The 12,092-nt window shown below is 39.3% G+C and overlaps 1 protein-coding gene across 2 annotated transcripts; it reads left to right on the top strand.

Moving 5' to 3' along the window:
* Nucleotides 1–609: 609 nt before the first annotated feature.
* Nucleotides 610–8,308, top strand: LOC4342906 (uncharacterized). 2 transcript variants are annotated; one of them, XM_015789351.3, is made up of 5 exons: nt 610–2,381; nt 2,617–5,060; nt 7,440–7,544; nt 7,761–7,997; nt 8,076–8,308. In XM_015789351.3, exons 1-5 carry the CDS (start codon nt 741–743, stop codon nt 8,248–8,250), a joined length of 4,602 nt encoding a protein of 1,533 aa, XP_015644837.1. In that variant the 5' UTR covers nt 610–740; the 3' UTR covers nt 8,251–8,308. The 2 variants fall into 2 exon arrangements, with proteins under 2 accessions (XP_015644837.1, XP_015644838.1); XM_015789352.3 differs by lacking the exon at nt 8,076–8,308 and having other exon boundaries at nt 7,761–8,038.
* The last annotated feature ends 3,784 nt before the right edge of the window (nt 8,309–12,092 follow it).

The following is a 12,092-nucleotide window of genomic DNA, read 5'->3' as shown; positions in this document are numbered from 1 at the left end:
TGGTCTCAAATATAAAAGTTTAAGTTGATTTGATAATGATAATTATGCAATGGCCGACATATAAATGGTTAGGAGCTGAAATAAAATAGATAAAGGTAATCTCTATTATTGAAGGAAACATACAATAGATAAAAGTAGTCTCTATTATTGAAAGTTATGTGACATTTATATAGTAAAAGATATAAAATAGATAAAGGCTCTGATCGTTTCCTGGAGTTCCCAACTCCCCCATCTCATTTTCCGCGCGCACGCTTTTCAAACTGCTAAACGGTGTGTTTTTTGCAAAAAGTTTATATACAAAAGTTGCTTAAAAAAATTATATTGATCCATTTTTGAAAAAAAAATTAGCAAATAATTAATTAATCACGTGCTAATAGACTGCTTCGTTTTCCGTACCGGAGGGATGGGTTCCCAACTCAACCAAAAGAACAGAGCCAAAGGTTAGTCTCTATTATTGGAGGTTGTGTGACATTTGTATATAGTAAAAGATATATGTATCTACGGTGAAGAACCAATGATAACAGACCAAATGAGGGGAAAGTAGTGTGCAATTTTTCTCCTGTAGAGCAGAGAAGTGCGATTAGGCATGTGGTCCAAAATCTTGCCGAAATCAACCAAAACACAAGTCGCACAAAGTCACAACCTTGAGCTCAGGTCAGGCGTTTTAGCTCAAGGAGTCAAGGGTAGCAATCCGGAGTAGTGGCGACTGGCGAGCCCTGATATCGGGCAAACTGGTCGTCATGGAACCTGGAAGCAGCAGTAGGGAGGGGGAGCAGCAGGAGCCAGCAAACGAACGACTAACCGCCACCGGAGGAGGAGGAGGAGGAGGAGGAGGAAGCCCTGTCTCAGATCAGGAACTCTCGGATGGTGAGGAAGTGTCTGATGGTGAGTATCAGGCCGGCGACGATTTCTCTGGCTACGCGGTCCGGGGCCGGGGGTTCGTCGAGAAGGAGCACATATTCGACAAGGTGGTGACGCCCAGCGACGTCGGGAATCTGGGCCGGCTGGTGATCCCGTGGCAGCACGCGGAGTGCTACTTCCCGCGGGACGTACCCGCGAACGAGAGGGAGGGCGTCGTCCTCAGATTCGAGGACGATGCCGGCAATTCATGGCGTTTCCTCTACCGCGGCAGCAGCTTGACGTTGGGATGGAGCCACTTCTTCAGGAAGAACCGCCTCGACGCCGGGGACATGGTCTCCTTCTACCGTGGCGCCAGCGAGGCCACCCGTGACCGCCTCTTCATCCACTCGAAGCGCCGGATGCACATTCTCCCTACTCTAGGCTACTCAGACCCTCAGGTTCATATCAATCGCCTCTTTCAGCTGCTGGTTCGGGTAAGAACCATGGTTTCATCCTTCGGTAAATCTGGGTCGCCGTCGCCGCCCAATTCTCCGCTTCCTACAGTTCAAAATTTCACCTACAAAGCGCTAAAAGATTGCCTCCAAGATCTGCACTACTACAGCCTCCTGTCCATGATGGGGAGAAACCACAAAAGTCAGTCAACATCCGCAAAGATCCGTGATACTATTCCTACGCTTGATGCTTTGATACAATTACGAAGCCTGTCAGATCCAGTTTTTCGTATTCCCGCCGCAGCGACGTCGCATTGCATCCTCTTATGCCGTGGTGTTTTGGGGATCATGGGCTTCCTATGCTCTGATGAGAATATGAAGGAGGATCACCGGATGCTTCAGGTTCCTGCTTTTGATGATCTGAACTACTCTGCCCAAGACAAGATTACCAGGATGAAAGAACAGACAATGCCATCATCCCTGGCTGACCCCATTTATCTGTTGCCCACAGCAATCAGGAACCTGCTGTATTTGGACCTCTCAAATTGCAGTGACATTGTACAACTGCCTCCTTCCCTGGGATCATCACTTCATATGCTCTCTGCACTAAACCTCTCTTGTTGTTATTCTCTTCGTGCGTTGCCGGATTCACTAGTATGCCTGTACGACTTGCAGATTCTGCTTCTTTCCTTCTGCCACAATCTGCAAAACCTTCCGGTGTCATTTGGTGATCTTTCTAATCTCAGGCTGTTGGATTTGTCGGGCTGTCGCAGTCTTAGATTGTTCCCTTCTTCTTTTGTCAATCTGGGCAGTCTAGAGAACTTGAACTTATCTGACTGTATAAGGCTGATGGGCATTCCACAGAATTTTGAAGATCTTCAGAAGCTCGAGTACTTGAATTTTGCAGGATGCTACAGAGTGGACCTGCCTGTTTACTGCCTAACCAACCTTGTTAATCTGAAGTGCCTAACTCTGTCAAACCACACTGATATCAAAGATTTTCCTTATTCCTTCACTGATCTTAAAAGACATCTATACCTGTCAAGATGGTGGAAATACAACTGGGTACATACCCAATGCAACCTAAAGGTATGCTGCTTCTCTTTTTTCTTAAGCTTCAGATCAAGTGTTTTTTAACAGGCTCAAACCTTTGCAAACGTACTCTAAATGTGCAATGTCATTAGTGGAGCAGTGCTTGTTTTATACCATGCCTTTAATACTCTTTTAAGTGTGAAATCTTCTTACTCCAGAAGCTAGTTTTAGTTTATAATCTGTTGATTTTCCTTTTAAAAAAAGATCTAACGTGTAAACATCAACCAAACAGACAAATCTTTTGCAGTCCTATAGGTGTCACCAGCAAAGAATAATTAACAGCTTACTGTCAGATGGTTCTGATGAGGGTGACATTACTAGTGAGCAGAGTCTCACATCTATCTGTATATTTGGTGAAAGAGGCACAGGGAAGACTGAGCTACTCCATGAAATTTATAATGATCAAAAAATTTTAGAGGGTTTTCATCTGAGGATATGGATAAATATGTGTGACAAAAAGAGGCTATTGGAGAAGATCATAGAGTTTACAGCTTGTGCCTATTGCTATGATGCCCCATCAAGCATTCTTGAAGAAACTGTAAGAGAAGAGCTTAATGGCAAGAGATTCTTACTTGTACTGAATGATGCTGATATTGAAAACCAATGTTTCTGGACAGATGTATGGAAGGTATCAAATGTTGGTGCCGCAGGAAGTGCTCTTATTGTAACCACAAGGAGCAAAGAAGTGGCTAGCCTATTTGGAGCAATGAAACCCTATTACATGAATCCCCTATCTAAAGAAGAATGCTTTATGGTCTTCCAGGAACATGCTGATTGTGGTTTTGATATTAATAATGACCATGAGTTAACAAAAGTTGGCTGGAAGATTGTTGAGAAATGTGGTGGTAATCTATTGTGTATGAAGGCTCTAAGCGGGTTATTATGGCATTCTAAAACTGCTTTGTCTGAAATCGATTCGCTTGTTGGCGGTATTGTACCAGCACTAAGACTCTGTTATGATCTTCTACCGTCACATCTGAAGCAGTGCTTCAAATTCTGTTCCCTGTTTCCAAAAGACTATGTTTTCGTCAAGCATCACATCATCCAATTATGGATCTCTCAAGGTTTTGTATACCCTGAAGAAGATAGTCAACCAGAAGACACTGGCCTGCAGTATTTTAATGAGTTTCTCTGCAGATCATTTTTCCAACACTGCCCCTTTAGTAATGATCATGAAGACAAATTCGTTATGCATGAGTTATTTCATGATTTGGCACGTTCCGTTTCAAAGGATGAAAGCTTCAGTTCAGAGGAACCATTTTTCAGCCTTCCTGAAAATATTTGCCACCTTTCACTTGTTATTTCAGATTCCAATACTGTTGTGTTGACAAAAGAACATAGACATCTGCAGTCCCTTATGGTTGTCAGGAGATCAGCAACAGAGTACTCAAGTTCCTTTGTGCCACTTTTGAAAATATTGGGTTTGAATGATCTTCTGATGAAATGTGGATTTTTAAGAGCATTGAATTTGAGCTGTACAACAATAGTAGACCTGCCTGGTTCAATTGGGAGGATGAAACACTTAAGATTCCTGGCTATGAACAACACAAAGATCAAGAGTCTACCAACTGAAATAGGTCAATTGAACACCCTTCAGACATTGGAACTCAAGGATTGTTGCTGCCTCATTGAGTTACCGGAAAGCACGAAGAATTTGATGAAGCTGCGACACCTTGATGTTCAAAAGGAACCAGGAAATATTCATGTTGGCATGCCTTCTGGGCTCGGGCAGCTAACTGATCTACAAACACTAACGGTATTTAATATTGGGGATGATTTATCACATTGTTCAATTCGGGACTTGAAGAATCTCAGTGGACTAAGGGGACATGTTCATATAACAGGGCTTCAAAATATTACTGCAGGTGATGATGCCAAAGAAGCAAATCTAGTAGGTAAGCAATTCCTACAAGCTTTGACACTAGAATGGTGTTGCAGCAGTGAGGAAATGGAAGATGAAAGTGACAAAGAAATTGCTAATCAGGTCCTTCAAAATCTTCAGCCAAACACTAGCATTCAAGAGCTAGCTATTCAAAATTATCCTGGCAATTCGTTCCCTAATTGGATTAAGGATTCAGGGCTTTGCATGCTTGTTTCAATTACAATTGACAACTCGCAAGACTGTAATGAGATCCCGTACCTTGGTGACCTGCCATGTCTTAAATTTCTCTTCATACAGAAAATGTATGCTGTAGAAAACTTTGGACAAAGAAGTAACTCTTTGACTACTGATGGTAAACATGCCCCTGGATTCCCATCACTGGAGATACTGAATCTGTGGGAGATGTATTCTTTGCAATTCTGGAATGGAACAAGATATGGGGATTTCCCACAGCTTCGAGGTCTCTCTATCAGTAGATGCCCAAAACTCAGTAATTTACCACCCCTGATTTCCCTGCTATATTTGTCATTTCACTGTGGTGATCAACTGCCAGCCTTGTCAGAATTTCCATCACTCAAGTCACTGAAGATTGAAGGCTTTCAGAAGCTCAAGTCTGTCAGCTTCTGCCCTGAGATGCCATTGTTACAAAAATTGGAGATAAGTGATTGCAAAGAGTTAGTATCAATAGATGCTCCTTTGTTGTCTGTTTCAAATTTAAAAGTTGTCAGGTGCCCAAAACTTCATTTTGGAGGCAGTTGGCTCGAAGGCTGTCTCATGTGGGAAGAGTTTAAAAGGTAAACAAATATATAAGTTTATACATTATAAATCCGATATAAATATTTGTTTGCCTTTTCTTATCCACTTATCCATAGTTGCCTAGTAACAAAATGATGAGACCAAAAAAAAAAAAAACAATTCTGTCTCAGTAATTTTAATTCATTCTCTCCATGTAAAATATGACCCTACAAACCTGAATATCTATCATATTCTCTAAGAATGCATATATGTTGAACAATTATACTCCATTTAATCACAAACTAGCTGGGTGGCCCGCGCAATTGCGCGGCTAGCACCTATATAAAATTATATTTTTTAGTATGATTTAACTTAAAATTTATTAAATAGTTATCTCATTGTCTTAAGATTTTGAAAGACCAAACCTTATCATCCTCGTATTTCTAATTTTATAGTTTTTAAAAGACACATCAGTTGCTACCCCTTAGCTTGCTCAATCTACCGCTGTTTCTATTCATTCTCCTTGGAACCTTTAAACATTGGATCTAAAAACTTAGTTTTTAGAGTTTATTGTCCTGTTGGGCTTCTTTTTTATAATTTCTAGAAGTCCCGTTAAACACTGCTATTATACTCCTGTACAACCGTCCACTGCATCTTCTCTTTATTATCATTGCTATTTTAAAAATTGAACATAAGTATCATTTAGGTTCATCTTTTTACTTTCTAGAAGTTCCGCCAAAACGTCAATGTCTTTGTCACTGTACTCCTCTATGGCTCACCCGCTGCCGCCCTTCTTTATTGTCATTGAGATTTTAAAATCAAACATGATTATCATTGCGGATTTTTTTTTACTTTTTAGAAGCTCGAACCTTTAAAAATTGAACCTTATAGTTTTTAGAGTTTTATTGTCTCGTTGGGTTTTATGTTTTTTATAATTTTTAGAAATCCCGTCAAACGCTGCCACTATACTCCTGTATGACACGTCCGCCCGGCGCATAATCTTTATTGTCATTGGGATTGTAAAAAATCGAACATAACTATCGTTGGAATTCATTTTTTACTTTCTAGAAGACCCACTAACCATCGGCGGCTCTACTATTGCACTCCTATACAACTCGTCCGTTGCCTCTCATTTTTATTGTAATTGAGATTTTTAAAATCAAATATGATTATCATTGGAGTTTACTTTTTTACATTCTAGAAGTCCCCGCCAACCGCCTTGACTGATTACTTCACGACCTGCCCGTCGTCCTTCCTTTTAATCGTCAATAGGATTCTATTTGGTGTTTTATTAATAGTTTTTAGATGTCTCATCAACCGCCACCACTCTGCTCGTCTATAGGCCTGTTACTTAATTAATCTCATCATGTGTTTTAGATGGTCTTTCCTTTTAATAGTCTTATTTTTTTATCACCAATTTCAGTTATTTATAAACTGTATTCCTAGTTGAAATCTTTTTTTCCTAATTTCAGAATTTATTTTATTTATTATTGTGTTCTTTTGATATTTTTATTTTTTATTTTCAATTTCAGTTGTTTCAAAATTATATTCCTACTTTAACTCTCTTTTTAATTTGCCTAATTTTGGATTTTATTTTATTTTTTATTCTGAATATTAATTAATCTACTATTGGGTTCTTATATGTACTCTTATTTCAATATTACTTATATTTAATTCCGAATTTAAGTTAATTTTAAATTGTATTCCTATTTGAACTCTTATTTTCTTTTTTTTTCTAATTTCGATTTTTTATTTTTTATTATGAATTTTAATTAATCTCGTATTGGATTCTTATATGGACTCTTCTTTCAATATTCCTTATTTTCCGAATTTCAATTATTTATAAATTGTATTCCTACTCAAACTCTTCTTTTTTTCTTTTTCCAATTTTGAAATTTATTTTTTTATTATTCCGAATTTTAATTAATCACGTATTTGGTTCCTATATGGACTCCTCTTTCCATATTGCATATTTTTAATTACGAATTTTAGCTATTTTTAGATTGTATTTCTACTTGGACTCTTCTTTTCTTTTTCTCCGATTAATGTGGGAATTTCTAGCCTCCACAGCGAACGTGATGCCTCCTTTCAAAGCTGTTTTAATAATATATTAGATAGATAGATAGATAGATAGATACTTTCCAGATCACAGCAAAGCAACTTTTACAGTTTGTTCTTACTGTTGTATAATCAACACATTTTTTTGATAAAATATCAGTTAAAGATTAAAGGTTTGATTGTGTGCTTCTCCTTGTAATTAATAACTTTGCTAACAGATTTTATTAATAATAAACACAATTAACGGATTTTTATCTTAACTAATAGATTCTGCTATAATAATAGCCATCCTCCTCTGCAGCTGTTATTCACAGGAAGGTTGATGTGCCTAAAACAATTGTATCAGATCCTTATTGTTCTTTCTTTTTCCTCATACATAGGGATAAATGCACAATAAAATATCTCCTTGTGAACACTATGAAAGATGATGGCTGGAATTGGATAAAGTACGGCCAGAAAGATATAATTGGTTCCAAGTACCAAAGGTGAGAACATGCATCTCTCTTGTTTTGGACTCTACATTCTAAACAGATTTATAGTCAAAGCTAACTTGTTTTGGCTGACTAAATCCTAAAAAACGTACTTTTGTGGTCATCAGGAGTACAAAATAGGTTTTCTAAGCATGTTTTGAGCTATAGATAAAATTTTATGATCATTTTAAAGATTGGAAACTTAAGCATGACTTCCGGCAATTATTTCAGATCATACTTAAGGTGCAACCAGATGCACTCAACGGGATGCAAGGCAAGGAAGATTGTTGAACCTAGCAATGATGATCTGAACATATGGTTGGTAACCTACATATATGAGCACAACCATCAACAACGAGCAGGGCCCACCGACGAGCCGTTGCCTTCTGGTCAGCACGTTCAGCTGGCAACAACACGTAAAAGAAAGGAATTTGATGCATCCAATGATGAAATGACACCAAAGAAACAGTTCAGTGAACAATGAAGTTTTTGTGATTTTTCCTCTGTAAGCTTCCGCTCCTCTCTCACTTGCTTATTCTATACTAGGAGTACAAGCATATGGATACATGGGCCTCTTGGACTACAACACATACAACCTAACACTCCCTCTCAAAGGCGGTATATATCTATCATACACATCTTATTACATAAAGATGTACACTCTTTAACACCTAGAGCTTTTGTTAGACAATCAGCCACTTATTCTCCAGACACTACATAACATAATTCTAAAGTTTCTTTATCCAATTTTTCTTTGATGAAGAAACGATCTATCTCTAGGTGGTTTGTTTGATTATGCTAAACCAGGTTATTGGCAATGTTAATAGTCGACTTGTTGTAACACTAAAATTTCATTGGGGGGAGGGGGCATTCTTCAATAGCTTCAACTCAATCAACAAATTCTTTAACCATATTAATTCACTTACACTCACTGACATGGCTATGTATTCAGCTTCGGCCGTTGAGTAAGACATCACAGGTTGTTTCTTGCTCCTCCAAGGCACCAAGTTACCACCAACAAAAGCACAATAGCCTAAAGTTAACCTTCTATAATCTGGACAACTAGCCCAATCTGCATCACAATAACCTTCCACCCTTAGATGTTTATTTTTCTTGAACCATAGTCCTTTGCCTGGGTGTGAACACCAAATTTGGTAAGCCCCGAAGTCATCATTGGCCTAAAGTCAGTATCGGCTTCAGAGTTCTAGAATCGGTCGGTAGGCACTATCAATCGTCGACAGTTGGATTCTTGATGGGTTCGGTTAAGGAAATTAATTAATTAAAAAAGTTTATCTGGAAGAGACCGAGTTCAAGGAGGATGTGGCATGGTAGCTTATCTATTAATTAGGAAGAGTCTGCTAGTTTCCTTTTATCATTAGGAAAGTGTGTTTATTGTTCGATAAGGACTTTATGTTTTCCTTTTATCTTTAGGAAAGTTTCTTTCTTGTCTAAGAATGGCTAGTATCTACCCATGAGTATAAATATGTACACCTGAGGTCATTGTAAACTATCTCATAGATCAATAAAGTTACAATCGGCGCATCGCCAGCCTCCTTTCCGAGGTTTTATTTATCATCCGGCGGAACCTGGCACCTGACGCGGGGCTGCATCGCCTTTCGATCTCCGGTGAAGGGGTAAGTCCTACGTTTCGCCGGCCCAGGCAATTTTTTTTACGGGTAAAACAACAGGAGAGGCCCAGGCAATTGCATCGGCTACGTTGGTGTTGTTCAAGGCTGCATCGCTTCGATCTCTTAGATCGCTCTGGTTCAATTGATATATTTTCCTACTTATTTATCATATATCTTAGTTAATCTAGTTTGGTAACTTGATTTACTTGTATTGGCTAGGATCTGCTTTAGGGTTTTTTTTGTCGGTATTAGCTAAATTGCTTTGCCTGATTAGATTAGCTAAGGTATCCACCACTCTTAAAATCAGTCAAAGGCTTGATTGTTTGGACTTTATGTTTATTTGCATACTTCGAGTTGCATTGACCTTAGCCATGCTTATAAACGTAAAAACTAACATGCCTTTGATTGTCAATAAGGGTTTCATCGAGGTTTTAGACGATAAGTTATTTGGACGTTGTATCGGCTCACAAGGATTACATACAAGTTAGATTTAGCCGACCGCAACAAAGGTTTCATTGTTTATCTAATCATTTGGATTTAATGGCATCGGACCTTTAGCCGATGTATGCTTTAACCATTGGATCACTTATTCTATCATATCATTGTTAGCCGATTGGTTTCTATTAGACTATATTGTTGTTTTATTATCATTAGCCGATTGTCTTTATATCATTATGTACATTGGACATATAGCCGATTACTCAAAACTCTATCGACATCGGCTAGTATCGGCATTGGCTGAAATTACTCCATCGGCTTGTCAGTCGATCGGCCTCCTGGTGATTAACATATTTGTCTATCTTGTCGGTTGTAGAATCAAATTGACTGGAACGTCCACATCTCATCAATATTTTGTACCTGCACTAGAGCTAAGCAGATCTCCCAAGCTATTGTGTTTGTCGACTTAGTTCGCGCTAACACAGATCTAGCATCATCGGTCGAGCGCGGATTTTTCGTCAACATTAGGCTTCCCTTCAAATATCTTAGGATCCTATACACAGCCTCTATGTGACCACTTTTTGGATCATGCATATATCGGCTCACCACACTAACAGCATATGTTATATCTGGTCGTGTATGGAACAAATATATTAGTCTTCCCACCAACTTTTGATATATCTCTTTATTCACTGGATTTTCGGACTCAGCACACAACTTATGGTTTTGCTCAATTAGTGTAGAGGTTGGTCGACAACCAAGCTGTTAGGGTTACAGATAAGGCATACCCTCCACCCTTGGATATATGTTATACATCGATATGGTATATCTGCGCGTATACGGACGTTCTCTGTACACGCAAAGGAAATTCATCACGGAGTCCACAGATGAAAAGATTCCTACTCGGATAGAACTGGGTCGTCACTGTATCGTGTAGGGTCCGATGTCTCCGAGTCCTACTTGGAGACCACCTGACCTGCGATATAAAAGGGACTCCCCCGGGAGGACCTAAGGCATCGAATCTCATAGCCAAGACAACCACCACAGCCTACGAAGCCGGAGCCTACAGAAGCCAGGTCACCGGGTGATCTAGTCAAACCAACTCGATTACGGTTTCGTCAGTATCATCGAGTTCTGCTATTCCCTTTGTAATCTGTGGTTCCCACTATATAATCCCATACCAACTGGATTAGGGCTATTACCTATCAAGGGGCCTGAACCAGTATAATTCCTGTTTTTTTGTTTCCTTGATGTCGTACTACGTAGATCCTCGTACCAGCGTACCCCAATACCCTCTATATCCGGTCTACGGGTATCCCCCGTCGACACAAGCATACATGTGTCACTGAGCATATCCAATGCATATTTTTTTTTGAAAGTACTATCCCTTTAGTGTATCTTGCAATCTCGATGCCTAATATGTATATCAGCCGACACAAATCCTTAACTTCAAATTCCTTAGATTTTTTTAGTCTTGCTATCTCGATAGAATCATCCCTTGTGATAATCATATCATCCACATACACAGCAAGGATACTAGTGTGACACCTCTTATGGCGATAGAATATTGTATGATCCCCATTGCATTGCTTATAGCCCATGCTACACATTACATGTCTGTTGGTATTTCTTAACGTCACAAATAAAATCCGCAAGCGCACGGAGATACCGATGTAGCACTTCACCCGGGAGTATTCCAAGGTATCGATTTCCACAGGGAACATGTGTGTCAGCTCTTCACCAGGTTCGTCCAAGGACGTGAAGCAAAGGTAGGCAAAGGGTAGAGAGGATTTACTAGTGAGAGACAGTGTCTACAGAAAGCTCAATTTAATCCTAACGCGGTACTTCGGGCGCTGGCCAGCCTGCTGCTCCCAGATATGGCTCTACAATGTACCCAGACAGGGAGGACTTTAGTGTTTTGAGGGCTGTCATTGCCTTTGCACCCACCTCAAACCTACTGTGGGATACGAAGCAAACACCGGAAATTAACTACCTAGACACCACGTCTACGCAGTTTGATAACTACTTTAGCGTTAGCTAAACACAAAAGCAACCACTATATTTTACGAGATTATAGTGATCAGTGATGCTGCACGCTGATTAGGAACTAACCAAGAGGTAACTCTCACAGAATAAATCTTCATTACTCCAAATGATATTCGATTAAAGCAGAGTACTTAATGTGGAGGAAACCGACTGTTAACAGTGAAATTTGGTAAGCCCCGAAGTCATCGTCGGCCTATAGTTAGTATCAGCTTCAGAGTCCTGGAATCGGCCGATGGGAATTATTAAGTCATTAATAGTCGGATTCTTGCTATATTCGTTTAAGAAAATTAATCTATTAAAGGAATCTTATCGAGAAATGAGCGAGTTCAAGGAGGATGCGGCATGGCAGTTTATCTATTAATTAGGAAGAGTCTATTAGTTTCCTTTTATCTTTAGGAAAGTATGTTTAGGTCCAATAAGGACTTTATGTTTTCCTTTTATCTTTAGAAAA

Source organism: Oryza sativa, chromosome 7 (genome assembly GCF_034140825.1).
Source record: "Oryza sativa Japonica Group chromosome 7, ASM3414082v1".
Taxonomy (NCBI): domain Eukaryota; kingdom Viridiplantae; phylum Streptophyta; class Magnoliopsida; order Poales; family Poaceae; genus Oryza; species Oryza sativa.
This window is presented reverse-complemented; position numbering and strand designations above follow the sequence as displayed.